The 22105-nt window shown below is 36.1% G+C and overlaps 1 protein-coding gene across 14 annotated transcripts in view; it reads left to right on the plus strand.

The window, feature by feature from the left end:
- Nucleotides 1–685: 685 nt before the first annotated feature.
- The window catches only part of LOC137827005 (phosphatidylinositol deacylase), a 39171-nt gene continuing 17751 nt past the window's right edge, over nucleotides 686–22105 (plus strand). For 4 of the 14 annotated variants that reach the window (XM_068633185.2, XM_068633187.2, XM_068633188.2 and 1 more), the window contains exons 1-12: nucleotides 735–973; nucleotides 1186–1762; nucleotides 2421–2669; nucleotides 12435–12625; nucleotides 12702–12873; nucleotides 13303–13440; nucleotides 13520–13709; nucleotides 14133–14284; nucleotides 14715–14891; nucleotides 15043–15153; nucleotides 15605–15724; nucleotides 16124–16280. In XM_068633185.2, the coding sequence (XP_068489286.2) occupies nucleotides 2613–2669; nucleotides 12435–12625; nucleotides 12702–12873; nucleotides 13303–13440; nucleotides 13520–13709; nucleotides 14133–14284; nucleotides 14715–14891; nucleotides 15043–15153; nucleotides 15605–15724; nucleotides 16124–16280 (1465 nt within the window). In that variant the 5' untranslated portion in view covers nucleotides 735–973; nucleotides 1186–1762; nucleotides 2421–2612. Of the gene's footprint in view, nucleotides 974–1185; nucleotides 1763–2420; nucleotides 2670–12434; nucleotides 12626–12701; nucleotides 12874–13302; nucleotides 13441–13519; nucleotides 13710–14132; nucleotides 14285–14714; nucleotides 14892–15042; nucleotides 15154–15604; nucleotides 15725–16123; nucleotides 16281–22105 lie in introns of all 14 variants that reach the window. The other 10 variants (XM_068633179.2, XM_068633181.2, XM_068633183.2 and 7 more) reach the window with 5 other exon arrangements.

Genomic DNA, 22105 nt, shown 5'->3' on the forward strand with positions numbered 1-22105 from the left:
AAGAAATTAAAAACTATAAATCAAACTTATCATATAAAAATTGGAAAACAACTTTGAAGAATCCAAAAGCGACTAAATAGAATTCAATGATTACAATTCTAAATATATTGCATTAACTTCGAGTATTTTATCATATTGATTTGTTTTGGGTGAATTCTAAGATGAAGAAGCAAGCCAAATAATCTATAGGAGGACTATGATTATTAGTCATTAAATTAATTACTAAAATATTTAAGTGGTTAAGATTAAAATTGAATAATTGTTAAATAAGCAAAAAAAAAGAAATTCAAAAAGTAATATTTTCAATTAATATTGGTCAAAATTATATTTTTCAAAATTTACTAATATTAAATTTACTAACATCAATAATCTTTTTTAATTAATATGGATTCATTCTATTCTCTATTATTTTTTATGGATTGACGTATGCGAAATTACATTTTCTTTAACTTAGACTAATATATAAATCTAGAAATCAAGGATGTCTAATATATAAGGCTGATATTAAGAAGTCCTATGAAAAAATGATAATAGAAATCAACAGAGTGCATCTTCTACTGATTTAATAAGTTTTTCCTTGTAAGAATATATTTGAAAAAGTATTATATTTAAAACAGTAAATAATATTATTAAGATGTAGTAAAAACGGCTGATAAATAAATATTAGATGGAAAACATAATAAATGTGTTCATACTCCTAAATTATATAACCATGAATCCAAAACTGTGGGAGAGTCTGGCGACAGATAGATCCGACGGTTAATAAGAACACATCGCAGGAGTCTTGGATGTAGGCGTGAACTCCATTGTGTACTCTGTCACATCAGATTGTGACGCACGCTCTTCCTTGTTTCTTTTGTCGTCGCAACTTACAATAACCAAATTTAAAATAAAATTCTGTTGCACCTTCAGTCTCCACAACTCACGCCATTTTGCTCATCTTCACCTTCCACGCTCGTCTTTCTACTATTGAGTAACCCTTCTCTCTCTATCTATCTATTTAACTTCTCCTCCGTCTGCGGTGGCGCTGCCTCCGCCTCCGCCGGACGTGTTTCAGATCTATATATCGATATTGGAGTTTGCTTTTATATATTTATAATACTCTGATTTGTGGATAAATCTCTTTTTTTTTTCAGTGTTTTGGATTTTCTTTTGTTCTTCAATTGTGTTTTTGTGGAATTGTAGATCTCCTTTATATCTGTCGAAAGCTATCTATTTTGGCGATTGAAGCTGTTCGATTGATGCTTATCTGAATCCTGAAATGGAGTGGTAGTTTAATCGATCTTGATCTGGTTCCGGCGATGGAATAGTTTCTGTGTTAGTTGTGTGGTTTAGTTTAAGTGTTTGACAACGTTGTTCGGGTAGCTTGAAGCTCTGTTTCAACCAGGGGCACTACTGTTGTTTAGCGTTGGTTGAAGTGAAATTTGCCGTGATTTGAAGACTGTGGAGTAGAAGCTTCATTTGAAATGCCGGGCTTTAGAGCGAAAATTAGGATTGGAATTTTGATTATTGTGGTCGTAGGGATTTGTCTCGCTGCTTTATATGGTTTGTTGAAGCCTATTTCGAATGGATGTATAATGACCTACATGTATCCGACTTATATTCCTATTTCATCTTCGGAGAGCATTTCGCCTGTGAAGTATGGCTTGTACTTGTACCACGAGGGATGGAAAAAGATTGATTTTAAGGAGCATCTTAAGAAGCTTAGTGGTGTGCCCGTGCTTTTCATACCAGGCAATGGTGGCAGCTTCAAACAGGCAAGGTCCTATTTCTTCTTGTTCCGATTTAGGCAAAGTTGGTTTGGTTACTTGTTTAGTTCTGGGTTAAACTATTCCAACATGTTAACTAAATATTGGATTATATGGTGTAAAAATGAAGAATGGGAAATATTAATTATTATTGCTGGGTTTGAGTAGTTTTAATGCTCTGAAGATGTTCTTAAACATTTGGGGTATTTGGGAGTAAGTTGATTTAGTTGTTATAGATTGATTTGAGAGTGGTTAATGTAGTTATGTAGTACGATGACATGTAAATCTGCATATCTAGTTTGCTTTTTTCAAAGTTTGAGGTATGCTCACTTGTTGGACAAGGTTTCTGATTTGAATCTAGATTCTAGGGTTACTTGTTTCTCAGTTCATTCTTGAAAGGTTTTCTAGCTCGAGTTTGTGAAATTCCTTTGGGCACGGGAATGTGGCTTCCTTTTTATTTATGAAATTGAAAACAAGAAAAAGAGAATAAAAAGAAGAAAAAATGGAGAAATATGGCATAGATGATTTAGGAAACTAACTTTATTGTTGGTAATGATTTTTGGATCAGTTATTTCTGTCAAGGCATTTTTTATTTCATCACATTTTGTACCATTGCCCCACAAAGTTTTATATTTCTGTTAACATTTTCTGTTAGTTGTATCCACTTTATAGGTGCGATCATTAGCAGCCGAATCTGATAGGGCATATCAGAATGGTCCCCTAGAGCGTTCATTCTACCAAGAAGCTTCCCTAAGAGCTGAAGAAGGAGGTGTAGATATAAATTTATCTGGTTTCCAATTACCCAGCCAGTATACCAGCAGGTTGGACTGGTTTGCTGTTGATCTTGAAGGTGAACATTCTGCCATGGATGGTGCGATTCTTGAAGAGCACACTGAATATGTTGTATATGCTATACATAAGGTATCACTTTTATTATTAATAGTTTATATCCAAGGGAAGAAAATGAATATTGGAAAATATAACCTGGTTGTAATTTTAACTCTTGAGATGGTTTATTTGTAGTTTGTAGATCACCAATCTGTTTTGAATTGAACTTGTGATCATTGTTATGGGCTCAGCCTGTTCATACTAATGGTATAAATAATCTCATTAAACTGAGAATTTGTTTCTTATTATTGATTATCAACATCATTAAAATCTAATGAACTATGTGATTTGTTAGAATGACAGTTAAACACTCAGCTCTACAAATCTCGAGTCTTGCTATATCTTAGTGCTAGTAATTTTTATTATTTCTACTTTTAGTCCATCCTATGGAAGGGAATAAACTAGGTTAGTAACATTCTTCTCTGTTTTCAAGTTTTTCACCTTAGACTTTATAGTTTAGTGTTATCTCATGAATGCTGTGACTTTTTAGAATGATATAGTTAAATCCTCAGCCCTGTAAATGTTTATTTAGTCTTTCTATGTATCAGCACTAGTAAACTTTATTTATTTCTTTTACTTTTTTACCATCCTGACCATGTGTGTAAAAATAAGCAATTACAAGTATTAATTTTGGAAGGGGAAACAAACCAAGGAGAAGAGAGAGAACTCCAAGATTCGGAGGATATATAGACTACAAAGAATTATATTTATCCATGTATACATTTTGGGGTTAAATTCCAATTCAATTAAAATTTGGGGAAAATTAGTAGAAACCAATGTTATGGTGCTGATAGATTGTGGAGCATCCCACAATTTTGTATCTTCTAAGTGGGTGCTGGAAAAACAATTACCCATGACAGAAAGGACAGCTTACACTAGAAAAATAAAGTCTAATGGGGTATGCAGGCAACTAATACTTCAAATCCAAGGGTTAAAGATTCAGCAGGATTTCATATTTGATTTTGAGGAGAGTGGATGTAGTTCTGGGAAGGGAATGGCTAGCAAGATTGGGGGAGATTAGAGCTAACTTCAGGGATCTCACCCTGAAGGTTTCTACTCGTGAGGGAATCAGAGTATTAAGGGGTGAACCAACAGTGTCCAGAACTTCAGCTTCTTTACAGGATGAAGGCCAAGGATTTTTCTTGGAATGCAAAGAATTAGTTAAAGAATATGATTTCCAGAACAAAATTCTCAAGGAAATAGAGAAGGTTCTGTATTCAAGGAACCTCGGGCTGACTCTAACAAGGAGATAGGATCATGCTATTATGTTGAAGGGGCAGAGATTCCAAATCTTAGGCCATACAGGTACCTCATATTTCGAAAAATGAAATAGAATATTTTTTGGCAGATATGTTAATTATGTGAATTATAAGGCCAAGTGTAATTCCCTACTCTAGCCCAATGCATTAAATAAAATCACAGTTCAATGAGTTTCCAATTCTCATAATTGATGAGTTGTTGGATAAACTAGGAGGAGCCATTATTTTTCCAAACTGGACCTTAAATCCGGGTACCATCATATAAGAATGAAGACATTCCCAAAGTGGCTTTCAAAACCCACAATGGGCATAATGAGTTTGTGGTGATGCCCTTTGGGCTAAGAAATGCTCCCGCAACCTTCCAATAACTCATGAGTGAGGTACAATGTACTTATTTGAGGACATTTGTCTTTGTTCTTTTTGATGATATATTATCTATGGCAAGAGTGAGGTGAAGCATTTTCAAGTGGTACTACAACTATTGATAGATCACAAGTCTTTTGGCAACATAAAAAGATGTAGTTTTGGACAGAAAGAATTAGAGTACTTAGGTCATATTGCTTCAACCCGAGGAGTACTTTTGGTCCAACAACTTCCTTATAATATATAATATAATTAACTAGAGTAATGATAAAAATATAATAATATTTGAAAATATGAAACACTATTTAAAAATAATATATAATATGATTACTGGTTCAACATGTTGTCTCCAGTGAAGATAATTCGAGTCATCAAGTTTTTCAGCTATGGAAGTTGGAAACAACTGCTAAGCGGGAGCCATTATTACTCTGAAGTAGTTATTAGCATAATAAAAAATAGGTGTCAGGAACAATTTTTTGGTAAGTAGTTTTTAGGAAGGGAGAGACCAAGCTCTTGACATCTTGGGAGCCTTAGTACTCAATCAATCTTCAGTGTAATTTGTATTCCCGTATCAATTCAATTGAATAAATTCAGTCCTTATTCTTATACCAGTTGGTGTGTATCAACTTTCTTCCTTATTAAAATAATGCAGCTTAAAAAAGGATTGACCAAGTGACTTCGTGTTGAATTCCATCCTTGTGATGGTAAACACAGTGGTATGGACACACACTCATTGGGTAGTACTAGGTACTGACTTGATTGCATTGTTAAAGACATGCATGGGCCTTCAAAGGCCAACACCTTAGTAAAAATGTCGTCATACAAACCACCCAAAAGAAACCTGTATATTGTTCATCATATAGTTGAGGAACCTAAGCCATGAGGACCTTGAAGGCCTTTACATATTCATGAACACTATTGGCATGATGGAGTTTGAGTTGAGCAATGGGTTACATTGTTAGCTATCACCATAACAATCGAGAAGAGTGTCTTTAACGGGTCTCAATGGATTTGGGGATCAACATTGCAGAGCACTTTGAACCAATGCCAAGTCATACCTTCCATATGAGCAAGGGAAATGCACAGTTTTGGGGGGTGGGTGTTCTGAACAAAAAGGCAGATCTCTGCCTTGGCCAACTGCCGTACAAGGTCACTATTGATGAAGGAGGGGAGTTCAATGCTCTTGGAATGCAGCGAGATGTCGTCAGATGAAAAATTATTGTCTGCGGCGGAATGACGATGTGATCTCATTGAGCCGAAAAAAGTTTATGGGTCTCATGTAGCTCATCACACATAGTAGACATGGACATAGAGAGTTCGTTGATAGAGAAGACAAGTTTAGTGGTCTTGGTGGAAATAGATGAGTCATGGTAATGTAGATGGAGCTTGAGGTCAGCCTCTACGGTGTCAAGGTGTTGAGAAGCCATCCCAGCGCACATAAGTGGAAGAGATAGAGCTCAATGGAAACACCAATGATATGTTGTTATGTGTATCTAGTGCACTTGAAGAGAAAATGGATATAATAGAAGCTATAGAAGAGGAAAGAAAATGCTACTGGGAGCCTAGCTCTTCCAAGTGATAGAAATTCTCTTTACTCCCAAATTGTATTAGTGATCCAGTGGAAAGAAATAGATGAAATATATTTCTGAGATATCTTACAAATGTGATTACAGTCTCTATTTATAGACTGTTTTACAACCTAATTAAAGAAAGAAATAATAGACAATGAAAGCCAGAAATAATGAGTGTTTAAAGTTGTACAAATCAAATAAAATCAAATAAAATCAAATCACTACCAAATCTGTCCTAATAAATATAAAATGGAATCTGCACTTAATTATAACATAATTCTCCTGATTATGCAACACTCCCCCTCAAGTTGGTGAATGTATATCTATCATTCCCAACTTGCAAGTAAGATCTTCGAATTGTTTTGTGGAAAGTCCCTTAGTAAACATATCTGCCAATTGGAGTCTTGAAGGGATGTACTCAGTGGCTATAAGACCATCATCCAACTTCTCTTTAATAAAGTGTCGGTCTATCTCTACGTGCTTTGTTCGATCATGTTGAACCGGATTGTGTGCAATACTGATAGCGGACTTATTATCACATGCCAAACCCATAGGAGCTTCATATTTTATTTTTAGGTCATCAAGTATAATCTTCATCCATAAGAGTTCACACACCCCTTGAGCCATGGCTCTAAATTCTGCCTCTGCACTTGATCTTGCAACTACATTTTGCTTCTTGCTCCTCCATGTCACCAGATTTCCACCCAAGAACATGCAGTACCCTGTGGTGGATCTCCTATCAACAATCGATCCTGCATAGTCAGCATCAGTATATACTTTCATGGATAAGTTTTCCCCCTTTTTGAATAGCAATCCTTTTCCTGGAGAGGCTTTTAAGTACTGAATAATTTTATCTACTGCCTGCAAGTGTCTTTCTCTTGGATCATGCATAAATTGACTAACCACACTAACTGCATAGGCTATATCTGGCCTAGTGTGTGAAAGATAAATGAGTTTTCCCACAAGTCTTTGATATTGTGTCTTCTCCACTTTTGGGTTTTCCTCATCATTCCCAATCCTATGATTTTGCTCTATTGGCACTCCAGTGGGCTTACAACCCAACTTACCAATCTCTTTGAGAAGATCAAGGATGTATTTCCTTTGAGAAATAAAGATGCCCTGTCTCGAGTAAGCAACCTCTATCCCAAGGAAGTACTTCAGCTTCCCAAGATCCTTCATTTCAAATTGAGCAGCTAGTCTCTCCCTCAAATTTTGTTTTTCAATCTCATCATCACCTGTAATAATCATATCATCTACATAGACCAAAAGTAGAGTGAGTTTACCATTCTGAGAATGTTTTATAAACAGAGTATGGTCACCTTGGCTTTGTCGGTACCCCAAAGATACCATAGCTTGAGTAAACCTTCCAAACCAAGCACGAGGTGATTGTTTAAGACCATATAGGGCCTTCTTAAGTCTGCACGCCTTATTCCCTTCATTAACAATACCATAACCAGGTGGAATCTCCATGTATACTTCTTCCTCCAAGCTTCCATGCAAGAAGGCATTTTTAACATCAAATTGATGCATTGCCCAACCAAAGTGTGCTGCCAGGGAGAGAATAATCCTGACGGTATTCATTTTTGCCACTGGAGCAAAAGTCTCCTCATAATCGATCCCATAGGTTTGAGTGTACCCTTTTGCAACCAACCTTGCTTTATACCGATCGAGTGTGCCATCAGACTTATACTTAACTGTGTATATCCACCTACAACCCACTGCTTTCTTATCTTTTGGTCTCTCTACAATCTCCCAAGTCTCATTCCTTTCTAACGCGCTCATTTCTTCATTCATGGCTCGAATCCAGTTCTCATCTTTTAAGACTTCTTGTACCGATGAAGGGATTTTGATAGAATCAATAGCTGAAAGAAAACTCTGGTGCTGCATAGAAAGTTTTTCTGTAGACACAAATTGGGATATAGGATATTTGGCACAAGATCTTTTTTCTTTTCTCAAGGCAATAGGTAAATCATTTAGGTTAGGTTCAAAAGCAGTATTTAAGGTGTCCTCAAGAGTCTCACTGGTATGAGTTCTTACCTCCGGTTTAGACAATTGAAGTTGCTGTTCGACCAGGACGGGTTCTTGTTGCCTTCGCTGATATTGTTTTCCAAAATATTTGTCTTCATTATTCTTCTCTGGTAATGATGTTGGTGCAGGGTCTTTGTCATCCTCCCTAAGAACGAAATCCTGCAACAAAGGAAAAGGTGGCAACTCAAGGTCCTCAGCTTCTTGAATACTCTCCCCCTGAAGCTGAGAACTAGGAAAGAAAGACTCTGTTTCATGGAAGGTGACATCTTTGGAAATATACACTTTACGACTTTGAGGATGATAACATTTGTACCCCTTTTTGTTGGGGGCATAACCGATGAAGACACATTTGATGGCACGAGGATCTAACTTACCCCGATAAGGACTATGAACATGGACAAAAGCAGGACAACGAAAGACACGATTCTGAAGACTATTCAACATGGGAATAGAAGGATAGAATGTGGTCATAACCTGAATAGGAGTAACACCCTCTAAAACCCGAGAGGGTAATCTATTAATCAAATAAGTGGCAGTCAGGACTGCTTCCCCCCAGTAAGATCTAGGAACAGATGTTTGGAAAAGTAAAGCTCGAGTAACCTCAAGGAGATGACGATTTTTCCTTTCAGCAACCCCATTTTGTTGAGGAGTGTCCACACAGGTTAATTCATGAACAACTCCATTTTCCTCAAGGAACTTGGAAAGGTTTTGGTTCACATATTCTCTTCCATTATCAGAACGCAATCTCTTAATTGGACTTTCAAATTGTGTTTGAATCATTCTGTAAAACTTTACAAACAAGTGAAAAACTTCAGACTTATCTCTCATGAGGAATATCCAAGTAACCCGAGTACAATCATCGATAAATGAAACAAACCATTTTGCACCCGAGATATTAGGAATAGGTGAAGGTTCCCATACATCTGAATGAATAAGATCAAAAGGTTTAGAACTTTTATTACCATTGGGAGGAAAAGTTGTCCGATGGTGTTTAGCAAACTGACAAACATCACAATGAAATGACTCAGCAGACACTTTTGTAAATAAAACAGGAAATAAGGACTTTAGGGTACTAAATGGAGGATGACCAAGACGTCTGTGTTGAAGCCATATTTGAGAGGATGACCAAGATTCACGACCTTGCTGAAAATTAGAAGTGTGTGCCTGTAGTCTAGCACCCTTTTTACTTTCTTCATGTTGTAAATAATATAACCCGCCCTGCTCTTTAGCAATTCCAATAGTCTTCCCCGTGGCAAGATCCTGAAAAACACAATGGGAAGGGAAAAATACCACTGCACAATTTAAATCTTGGGTAATCTTTTGAATAGACAAGAGGTTATTGGATAGTTTGGGAACATGAAGCACATTTTTTAAAGGAAATGAAGGTTGAAGGTGAATGTTACCACAACCATTAATGGGGGTAGTGGAACCATTAGCAACAGTAATATATGGCTTACCGGATAAAGTAGTGTAGGATGAAAAAAAAGAGGAATGAGGTGTCATATGATCAGTAGCACCAGAGTCTATAATCCAGATATTTTCAGTACTAGAAGCATTAAAGGATAAAAAACTAGAACTCTTACCACTCATAGTAAAGGAACAATAGCTAGATGACTTACTAAGGGAGTCCATGAGAGTTCAAAACCAACTTTTTTCAGATTGGCAAAATTTGATCCTGTTCACGCACACAAAAAAAAATCCGCCGGAAAAATTTTCCGGTGGCGGTTTCCGGCGAGCAGTGGCAGTTCTGGCGAGCGACGGAAGTAGTGGTCGGTGGTGGTGGTTGGCGGTGGTCAATGGCGGTGGCAGTAACGGTCAATGGTGCAAGGTGGTGGTGGTGATCAATGGAGAAAGTATAAGGAAAATAAAAAGTTGCAGCAATGAAGGCTGTCCAACAAAAAAAATAATTGCAGCAATGAAGGCTGTCAAGAAAAATGATTACAGCAATGAAGGCTGTCAAGGAAAATGATTACAGCAATGAAGGCTAAAAAAAAAAATTGCGGAAGCAGAGTCTCCTAGATCAGGAGCTCTGATACCAAGTGGAAAGAAATAGATGAAATATATTTCTGAGATATCTTACAAATGTGATTACAGTCTCTATTTATAGACTGTTTTACAACCTAATTAAAGAAAGAAATAATAGACAATGAAAGCCAGAAATAATGAGTATTTAAAGTTGTACAAATCAAATAAAATCAAATCACTACCAAATCTGTCCTAATAAATATAAAATGGAATCTGCACTTAATTATAACATAATTCTCCTGATTATGCAACAGATCCCAATGATGATACCTGCATCCAAAAAAAAAACTTTAAAATAGAAAGCACACATTTCTAGCAACTTCAACAATTATCTCAGTCCCCTCCTCCTACACAGAAATTATTAAAAAAACTATTACTGCTTAATAGTTTTGGGCAAACCCTTAAAAGGGCTTATTTCCAATAGGGCCCCTTCCCTAACAGTTTCAGACAGGCACAAGATTCTTCTCGGCCATTATTGGACTAACCTGTTTTGATTAGTGGACACAAAACTCAAATTCAATTCTTCTTAACCCTCAGTCTGATGGCATAATGGTGGTGGGTGGTTGACTGACTTACTAGGTACACTCATTTCCTAAACTTAAGTCATCCTTTTACAAATCATGATGTAGCAGAAGTTTTTCTTAAGGAAATGGTCAGGTTCTATGGATTTCCAGCTACGATTTTTTAAGTTAGGGACAATAAATTTCTTAGCCTTTTTTGGATTGACCTGTATGCTTAGTGGACACAACTTTGATTCAATTTTGCTTATCATCCTCAGTCTGATGGCCAAATTGAAATAATAAACAAATGCTTAGAAACTTAACTTTGAAATTATAAATAAATGCTTGGAAACTTATCTACCGTGTTTGACAGGAAGCTAGCCAAAACTGTGGCTTGGCTGGGCTGAATTTTGGTTCAATACCAATTATAACAGCTCCCCTAAATTGACACCATCCAAGGCCATATTTGGATGTCACCCACCTCATTCCTAAAGGGTATCACACACTGCCTTCAACAAGATAAGAAGTAAACAAATTAAGGCATAAAAGAATATTCTTCTCGACTTGAAGATGAACCTTTTAAAAGCACAAGATCAGATGAAAAAGTTTGCTGATAAACATAGGCAAGAAGTGCACTTTGAAATTTGAGATTGGGTACATAAAAAATTACAACTCAAGATACGGTAACCATTGGCAGAGTAAATGAATGAGAGGTTGAGTCCGTGATTATATGACCCTTATCAGATTATCATGAAGGTGGGACAGGTTGCTTATCGACTACAATTACCTGAAGAAAGCAGAACCCATCAGTTTTTCATGTATCGCTTGTACCCCAACCTCTTCCTTTGATACTATCAGAAAATCTGTAGCTACAAGTTGAACCTATAGAAGAAGTCATAGCAGTTCGTAACAAGTCTGCAAAAGGAACTGAAGCTCTAGTCAAATGGAAAATTTTGGTACTATAACAAACAATTTCCACACTTTCTTTTTGAGGACAAGGTGGAAGTATTGTTAGTAACAGACCTCTTTTTAGGAGAGTTTATCTAAGAGAAGGTAGGAAGAAAAGGAATCTGGGCCCAAAAAGCCCAAAGTCCAGTAATGAGTAAAATATGGGCTTTTGCTTCCTGCACCCTCATAATTACTAACTTCACCTCTATACTAAGAGAAATAGACTAAAATTCCCTCTCTCGTGCATTGTGCTGTTGCTATTGCCACTGCCGCTTCTGCCGCCACCTACACCTTTGTTGTCCATAGTGCGCTACACTTTTGGAGAGAAAGAAAAGTTGTTCTGAAAAGCTTGTTCTGTGAGCTTTCATTTACTTTCTAGAAAGCTTGTTCTGGAAATTCTATTGCAAAATACTTGTTCCAGAATGCATTTCAAGTGTTTTGGAACTCATTCCGGAAAGCTCATTTTGGAAGGTATTGTATATGTTCTGAAAAGCTTGTTCTGGAAATTCTGTTTGGAAAGCTTATTCCATAATGTATTTCATGTGTTCTGGAAATCCAATTCTGGAAATCATGTTTTGGAAATTCCAGAGAGTTTGTTTTCGAAGATTTCTAGAACAGGTAGTCCTGAAATCACTTTTACAAAGGATAAAATGGTCCTTTTAAAAATTATGGGGGTGCAGTTAGAAATTATAGGGGTGCAGGAATAAAAAGCCAAAGTCAGTTGTATAGAAGAATAGGGATGAGGTGAAAATGGGGGGAGGTGGAGGGGGAAAGGACAAATATTTTGGGTTGTAAGGAAGAGATCAGGTTCTTGAATTCCTATAAACACATTCTTGTATCTTTTACTGCAGTAGGGATATTTATTTCCTAAAATGAGTGAATATAATAAAGATTCATTCTTTCTTCTATAGTTTCTTTTATATTCAGTTCATTCCTTGCACATTCTTCTGTTTTCATGTTCTTTACCTTGGACTTTATAGTTCTGTATTGTGCACTCTTTTCTCAGTTGGTGCTATCTCTAGCATCTTATGGATTATGTTTCTTTTGACTTGTAATTCTTGAAAGTTGTCACTCTGTTCAATGCTTATGATCTGAGCCATGCAGATTTTGGACCAATATAAAGTGTCTCATGATACTCGTACAAGAGAAGGTGCTGCGGTTTCTGGGAGTATGCCGAAAAGTGTGATATTGGTTGGTCATTCAATGGGAGGTTTTGTTGCTAGGGCTGCTGTTATACATCCTCATCTTAGGAAATCAGCAGTTGAAACTGTTCTTACACTTTCAACTCCACATCAGTAGGTTTCTTTTTTCCTATTATTGTTTTTCTATGTGCTACTTAAATGTTTGATGGGATACATGCATTTTATTCAGATCACCTCCTGTGGCACTGCAGCCTTCATTGGGTCATTACTTTGCTCGTGTAAATTCCAAATGGAGAGAAGGATATAAGGTTCAAACCACTAACACAGGGCGTTATGTGTCTGATCCAGTTCTCTCTAATGTTGTAGTTGTATCTATTTCTGGTGCCTACAATGATTACCAGGTATTGTCAATGGTTTTCACCTCTCCTCCTATATGCAGTAGATTTATCACCAATAAATGATATTTGATAGAAAAAGCAGACCTTGTTTGTCTGCACTTCAGAAGATTATTTGCCTTATGTTTTGGTAAAATTTAACTGTTTCTAGATTGTGGGCGCCAGCCCTATTACTGTCTCTATTTAAGGACATTCTTAATTTGTATCTCCTTTTAGTATGATTAAATTTCCATCTTATGTAATATCTAGAAATGAACTTTGTTAAATTTTGAGTAAATGCATATTTTTGTTTGTTGTTAGGGACTTTGATCTTTTATCATTATTCTATGGAAGTTCAAGTTGTATTGTCTCAATGAATCACACATTTATTAAAGAACTGCTAAATATTATGAACCTTCACATAATGGTTTAGTTTTTGTTCTTTCTTATCTCCAGGTACGGTCAAAATTAACATCACTTGATAATATTGTGCCCCCAACCCATGGCTTCATGATCAGTAGTACAGCCATGAAAAATGTGTGGTTGTCAATGGAACATCAAGCTATTTTATGGTGTAATCAATTGGTTGTCCAAGTAAGTAGGTCTCTTCTTTGTCAAGAACTTAGACATGTTTCTCCTTTATGTGATCCTTATCATTTTTATTCTTATCTAGGTATCACACACGCTTCTTAGTTTGATAGATTCCAGAACAGGCCAACCATTTGCAGATACTCAAAAGAGACTTGCGGTTTTTGCAAGAATGCTGCGTAGTGGAATATCACATAATTTTGACTGGATGATGCAGTTACCCTCTTATGAACAGCCAATAAACATTTCTGTCCAGAATACAAAAGATGTCACTGGTATATGTTGTTGCTAATTTTATTATCCCATGATTCTTGTATTTAGTTTATCTGAAAATTCTGTTGACAAGCTTTCTAGAATCATCTATAATCATTCCAGTACTATTTTATGGACATATAGCTGTTGAAGCTTTTGCTTATAATATAAAGTTAAATTATGCTTTATGGACAAAGAAGATAGCTTTTTCCATTTTTCTCTCTCACCAGCCATCTTCATTTATACTGGTAAAAACTCTTATAAATGCTTGTCTTATGATTTTTCCATAACTGATGCAATGTACAAACATTTTTGACAAATGGTTTTGCATTTGTCATGTGGTGGTTTCTGTTTAATTAGATTAAATTTTGTCAATGTCAAGATATCTCAATTTGGAAATAACCTTCCACATTTGTGCAAAATTTTATATTGAAATTATATTGTAGCTACAGGATCTCCACCACATAGGCTGATTGCTTGTCCTGCCAATGTTCATTGGAATGATGGGGGCCTTGATAGAGACTTATACATTCAGATAAATGAGGTGACTGTATTAGCAATGGATGGTCGCAAGCGGTGGTTGGACATACAAAAATTGGTATTTGCTTACTGTTTCTTTGATACAATATCCAAAATATTCTACACACAAAGGAAAAGTTCTGTAGAAATTGTAGGGATTTAGGTAGAGAAGGAGGAGGGAAAGACAGAATAAACATTGAATAATAGAAAATAAATAGTATTGATATATGTTGTGCAATGATTTGTTAGAAAATCTTGAATCTTGGAATATAATGGAGTATGGAAATTGTTGAAACTATGAATGGCTTTTTTCCAAACCTTGAAATGCTCAAGAATATTGAGCTAGTCACCTTGTAGATTTGCTGTGTGGTCTTTTGCTTGAGAGTTTCTACTTTTTGCAAAAGTGTCCATGACAATTTGAACTTTCACTCTCAAAGTTTTATAGCGTCACTGATAGCAATTTCTATTAGAATGGTGCAATTGCTTAATCATTTAATCTTGATGTGTAGGGTTTAAATGGAAAAAGTCATTTTGTACTCGTGACCAATCTAGAGCCATGTTCTGGAATTAGACTTCATTTGTGGCCGGAAAAGGGGAAATCTGCTACTAGTTTACCTCTCAATGATAGGGTTGTTGAAGTAACAGCAAAGATGATGCGCATTCCCTCAGGTCCAGCACCACGTCAGGTACATTATGCCTCTTTCCAGACTATTCTTTCTTGTTTGGATTATCTTTATACTACATTACTATTGTTGAGTTCCTTAAGATAGTATGAGGAAGATGTTTATTTAATTTTATATGGTTACTTATAATATTTAATCTGCAATAATATAACAGCTTGAACCTGGAAGTCAGACTGAGCAAGCTCCTCCATCTGCTGTATTTTGGTTGGGTCCGGAAGATATGCATGGCTTCAGATTTCTTACTATATCAGTTGCACCTCGTCCGGTACAGTTTTTAGTTTTGAATGATTTCTTTTTAGATATTAAGAAATGCATATCTTCCCCAGAGGTTTTTCTGAAATATTTGATTCTTTTCTTCCCTTGGGCCTTTTTGGTCTGCTTGATTAGGAGTTTGAGATTGAATCCTTTTCATTTTAAAGTTTCCACGGGGAAGCCTGTACATGCTACATTTGGTCTTACAAGTATCTTTCATAAAATTAGAAAGGTGATTTTCATCTGGATGGGTGGATTGTGTGTTAAACTAAATATTGTTTTATCTTTTTCTAATCTTAAAAATTCTTACGTGAGTGTAATTTCATGTGGCCATAGTAATTATGATGACTGAAGATGGAATAATTAAATCATTCTGCCTATAAATTGGATATAGTTTTTGTATGGTCTTTGTACTTGAAATGTGTGTTCCATATTTGCATGTGTAATGACAATGTGGTTCGCAGAGTGTTTCAGGAAGACCCCCGCCAGCAGCATCCATGGCAGTTGGACAGTTCTTTAATCCAGAGGAGGGCAGTCAAGAATTATCTCCATGGTTTATGCTTCAATCTACCTATTCTCAGAAGGTTGTTATTTTCGTGGAATGCTGCTGACCTATAGAGTGTAGACTATATTGTAGTTTTATTTACTTATATGAATTTATTTTCATTGCAATGCCTGTTGTTACATCAGAAATTGTTCTAATTCTGAAGGAGTTTGCAGGATATAGACCTTATATAGGTTAAGCTTGCTTTGATGCTTACATGTGACATTGGAACTATTATCTGGGATGTGCCTTTTGTCTTGTTAGGTTATATATAACATAATAAAAATATACATGTGAAAATTTAATGAGAAATCAAGTGAAATTATACTGTTACGGTGCTAAAATATGTTTATCCATTTTCAGCAACTTGCAAATTAATGGAACAGTTTTTTCTTCTTCCGTGCGCAAAAACTTAACTTTGATATGTCGTTTTATGCAGGATTTGGTTTTGGAGGAAGCTCATCCGCTAGCTGTCAAATTATCATTTGCCATTAGTGTGGGTCTTCTACCTGTTACTTTGTCTTTGAAAACTGTCAGCTGTGGAATCAGAAACTCTGGACTTCCAGAAGAGGAGGCTGGAGACCTTGAAAGTAGTAGTAAGAATCCTAATCAAATACCAACTGAACTGTCGGTTACAAATTTTACTTTTGGTGATAGCTTTTTCTGTCATGTGCTTGTTTTCTAACTTCATATGGCATCATGATGTATTGAAATTTTTTGTACGTAGTGGAAAGTTTAGCAAGTATCAAAAAGACATCCGAAAAATAGATGAATGGTTTATTACATTGACCCTAAAGGGATTTTAGTTAGTATTATTTGTGGGTTTGCACTTGTGTTTCTAATAGTTATACTAATTTAGTACTAGACTTGAGTCCCACAGTGGAAGTATGGGATTTTCTGTGGAGTTTGAGGCTTTGGACTCTCTTACTACAACAATTAATTTTTGTCCTGCGATTCTCCCAAGGTTCTTATTACTGATGTGATTAGTAGCAAAAATCAAGTTACCAAACACTTGAGTTAGTTCTTAAACTCTTACAAAATTACAATCTTATGTATAAGTTAACTATCAAACTCTTTTATGAGTAAACTTCGGTAAATTCTTTAGACATGTGTAAAATTACATAAACTCTCGAGTTAAGAAATGAGTCAAAGAGTTTGAAATTAAAAACTAGCTCCTTTTATCTTTCATTAAATTTTTGTATGATTTGTTCATTGATGTATTAATCTAATTTGGCAATATTGTTCTAAGTACTTACTACCTGTTAAGGAAAAAGTCCAACACCTCAAGGTTTTCATTAGTGTTTCAAAACAACTAATTCTAAAACATGATCACACTTCGTCTATAAGACGATAGTGCTATAAAAACAACAGATAATGTAAAATGTAAGTGTTTTGTCAGACAGACAATACAAGACTATGCAATACTTTTCTCAAAGTTTGATATGGTGCACATGAGAACATATGAAATGCGCACCAAACATCAGGCGATGCACATAGACATAGCAAACCTTGTACTTAGATTAAATATCCAAGTGCTTACTTTGTGTTTGCAGGGAATGTCCGCTTGGCAAAGAGACCCATTTGTAATTAGATATTGAAGATCTCTCGAGACGTGGGCTAAAACTATTTTCTTCATCAACTTCTTGACACAAAGATTGTCAAATCTAACCCAACTATCTACCTTGTACGAAATGCACGCCAATCATGAATTTTTGCGAAAGGCTATACTACCTAGGGAGCTAAGCTTGGTCAAAAGGAACAAAGACTGAGATGACATTAAATGCAACAATCATGACTAAACTTGTTAGCAATGTTGTTAAACTCGCGAGTTCACTTGCATACTCACATGAGTCAGCGAGTTTTGAGGAGAAGCCGAGGGGACTAGACTTGCGGATCAGAATTGAATCGGAGGAAGTCGTCGTGCGGCTCGGAGGATTGCCTGAGCTTGTCAATTCTGTACTCAATTCCTGAACAACCATTTTGGTTAAAAAAAGGGTCTTTTCGTTGCCGTTAAGGCCAAGTGGCAGAAGTTACAGCCCAAAACAAGATGCTCTCTGTTACGTAAGACATCTCCAAACAAATTGCACAACTCACTTACCTCCACCTGTTGTCTTCATTCGCGCTTGCCATCGATGTCGTTGTCGCCCTCCTTGTCGCTGCCGTCTCACTTCACATTTGCGTTCTCAGCTATGATTGTGTTCGCAATTGTGTTCGAAACCGTGCAAAGTGATTTTGTTCGTCACCGATCTTTGCCGCTTGCACTTGCTGCTGGTCGTCGCTGCTCGCCGACCGCACCGCCCTCGCTCAAAATAGCTATTCTCTTTGTGTATCTTTTCTGTGTTCTTCTCTATATAGAAAAATGATTTATACTAGGAGAGAGAGCTTAAACAATCCTCCCTAGTCATTAGACCCAATGATCAATCGATAATTAAAGTACCAAACCTCTCGATCTTAGCCAGAAGTTGTTGTTTGACAAAGAATACTCAGGTTTAGGCAGGAGTGACTTGAGTAAAGAATACATCTTGACAAGGTTAGCCAGAAGTGACTGCAATCCAAAAGAATACCCGGTTAGCAAAGAGTGACCAAATATAAAGAATACTCTAGGTTAGCCAGCTTGAGCAAAGAATACTTGGTGTCAGCCACTAGTGGCTTCAGGAGTTAGTCAAGAATGACTATGAGCCCAAAGAATACTTATTGCTAGGAGCGACTTGTGTCAAGAATACTCTACTTGTACTTTGCAATATTAGTTTGCTTAGTTGAACTTGACTGGTTTGGTCAATAATTGGATGTAGTCTATTGCAATAGATGAACCAATGTAAATTACTATGTGTGGTTTCTCTATTCTTTATCTCCTCTTTATATTGCATGTCATCATCGTTTACACTAACCCAAAATGTTTTACCGAACATTCTTGAAATAAGTTTTTTGTCACACTTGCTCTGATTTTTCAAACGCTAAGGCTATGATCTAATCACTTGTTAAAGTAAATATGGACATATGTTAATCAAGTGATTTAGTTGAACTGTGAATTTGCGTTTAACTCACCTCATTAAGCTGGAAGAGCTAAGCTTAAAATAAGTTTCGACTATGTTCGTTTGATCACATTTGTTATGAGTAGGTCTTCTAGGGAAATATTTAAGGTTTATTAGACAAAATATCTTGAAATGTGTTTGTAAAAAGATTTCACTTAGTCTTACTTTCTCAATGTACCTTCATAAGCAAAAATGCATCAAAAGCTATATGTCAGACGAAAGATTCATAGTCTGATATTTAGTCTAAGTATATGAGAAAATATATCCAAACAAATGATCCAGTAAGGATGTATAGAGTCTGACATGACACATTAGATGGAAGACCTTTTGTCTAATAGTTTTATGTACCAAGTTGTACGATTAATTTACAAAAAGTTATTTTAGGAATTAATTAAATTAAAATTCAACTCTCCCTCATGAATTTCCTGTTTTTCTCTCTATCATACTTTGTTTTTGTGTTTTGCTAATTTTCTTTATTTTGAAGTTAAAATGTTGAATTATTGTTGTTTTAGGATGCATATATGTCATAAATATATTTTTAATACTTTTTTTTATTGTTATGCATATATTTCATAAATATATTTTTTAATACTTTTTTTTATATTAGATAAATAGGGTTTTTCAAAATTAGGAAAAAGTAGTGTTCATTGTGGGTGTTGCAAACCACCACGATGCTATGACCATAACATAATATGGTGGGTGGTGAATGAAAGAAACAACCTACTCTAGAAAAAGGGGGTTGGGAGGGGTTTGTTTGAATAGAGCTTAAAACATTGTATCGGATGCTATAAAAGGGCCCTCTAATGGTTTATAGAACATGTTCACAATATTTTCATAAAGCGTTAAAGAGACTGTCGAGAATTAATGCAATAGATAATAACAAGGATTACTAAGTTTTTATACTACTTCACCCCAAACTTGGGTCATGTCCCACTCTCATTTGCAAAGGACATAGGGTTTCACTAATCAATAAAGATTATAGGATTATCTTGTGAGTTTTGGCTTACAACAAGTGCATGAAGCCACTCTTGGGTATCCGAGTATAAAATGCCTTTCTAGGCTAAGTATTCAAAGTCTTTCTAGGCTATATGATAATCTCGCCGTCACTATATGCAACTGTAATAAGTTGTTCTCTAGTCAATTTGACATACAAATTAAAGAGCATAAGAAATGGAGTTGTGTGATCAATTGTTCCTGAATCAAGAATCCAAGCACCCAAAAGTCAGTAGTATTCAATGTACACTTATCTTTCATGCACAAGGTATACAATTAAGAGAACTTAATAATTGATTCAATCAAGTTTCTCCTTGTAGGCTTTCATACCAAACATTGAAAAAAAAATCAGCAAATAGAGATTTAACAAAGAGAACTAGTTTGGAAATAACCAAAAGATTCAAATCTACTCAAATCATAGCCAAATGAGACATCAACACCACTTGGAATGGGTTCAGGAGTTCCCAATAACCCTATCTATGACCATAGCAAGTGGGCTTTACTAGAGCAAGGTACGTGGTCTACATGCGTCGATATTGGTGATGGTGCGTGGTAACCTTTTTTGCAATGCAACTTCGGTGTTGTGATATGTGGGGCATACCTTTTTGGCCCACTACTAACTCAATAGTAGAGCGAGGCTCCTAAGATTAGGAGCTCTATACCAACTTGAACCATGTAAGACAGTAAAGAATAATTCTCTTGATAACTATTATGAAGTGGACTTATTATCATACACCAAACCCATAGGAGCTTTATATTTTATTTTGAGGTCATCGAGTATGATCTTCATCCATAATAGTTCACAAACCCCTTGAGCCATGACTCTAGATTCTGCTTCTGCACTTGATCTTGCAACTACATTTTGTTTCTTGCTCCTCCATGTCACCAAATTTCCACCCAGGAACATGCAATAGCCTGTGGTGGATCTCCTATCAACAATTGATCCTGCATAGTCAACATCAGTATATATTTTCATGGATAAGTTTCCCCCTTTTATGAATTACATTCCTTTCCCTGGAGAGGCTTTTAAGTACTAAATAATTCTATTTACTGCTTGCAAGTCTTTCTCTTGGATCATGTATCAATTGGCTAACCACACTAACTGCATAAGCTATGTCTGGCCAAGTCTGTGATAGGTAAATGAGTTTTTCCACAAGTCTTTGATATTGTGTCTTCTCCACCTTTGGATTTTCCTCATCATTCCCAATCCTATGATTTTGCTCTATTGGCACTTCAGTGGTCTTGCAACCCAACTTACCAGTCTTTTTGAGGAGATCAAGAATGTATTTCCTTTGAGGAATAAAGATGCCCTGTCTAGAGTAAGCAAGCTCTATCCCAAGGAAGTACATCAACTACCTAAGACCCCTCATCTCAAATTGAGCAGCCAGTCTCTCCCTCAAAGTTTGTTTTTCAATCTCATCATCACCTGTAATAATCATATCATCTACATAGACCAAAAGTAGAGTGAGTTTACCATTTTGAGAATGTTTTATAAATAGAGTATGGTCACCTTGGCTTTGTCGGTACCCCAAAGATACCATAGCTTGAGTAAACCTTCCAAACCAAGCACGAGGTGATTGTTTAAGACCATATAGGGCCTTCTTAAGTCTGCACACCTTATCCCTTCATTAATAACACCATAACCAGGTGGAATCTCCATGTATACTTCTTCCTTCAAACTTCCATGCAAGAAGACATTTTTAACATCAAATTGATGCATCTCCCAACCTAAGTGCGTTGTCAGGGAGAGAATAATCCCGATTGTATTCATTTTTGCCATTGGAGCAAAAGTCTCCTCATAATCAATCCCATAGGTTTGAGTATACCCTTTTGCAACCAACCTTGCTTTATACCGATCCAGTGTGCCATCAGACTTATACTTAATTGTGTATATCCACCTACAACCCAATGCCTTATTATCTTTTGGTCTCTCTACCATTTCCCAAGTCTCATTCCTTTCTAATGCACTCATTTCTTCATTCATGGCTCGAATCCAACTCTCATATTTTCAGGCTTCTTGTATTGATGTAAGGATTCTGATAGAATCAATAGCTGAAAGAAAACTTCGGTAATGCATATAAAGTTTTTTTACAAACACAAATTGGGATATAGGATATTTGGCACAAGGTCTTTTTTCTTTTCTCAAGGCAATAGGTAAAATCATTTAGGTTAGGTTAAAAAGCAGTATTTAAGGTGCCCTCAAGAGTCTCACGATGAGTTCTTACCTCCGGTTCAGACAATTGAAGTTGCTATTCGACCAGGACGGGTTCTTGTTGCCTTTGCTGATACTGTTTTCCAAAATATTTGTCCTTATTATTTTTCTCTGGTAATGATGTTGGTGCATGGTCTTTGTCATCCACCCTAAGAATGGAATCCAACAACAAAGGAAAAGGTGG

The sequence above is a fragment of the Phaseolus vulgaris genome, chromosome 8 (assembly GCF_051622355.1).
Source record: "Phaseolus vulgaris cultivar YP4 chromosome 8, ASM5162235v1, whole genome shotgun sequence".
NCBI classification, from domain to species: domain Eukaryota; kingdom Viridiplantae; phylum Streptophyta; class Magnoliopsida; order Fabales; family Fabaceae; genus Phaseolus; species Phaseolus vulgaris.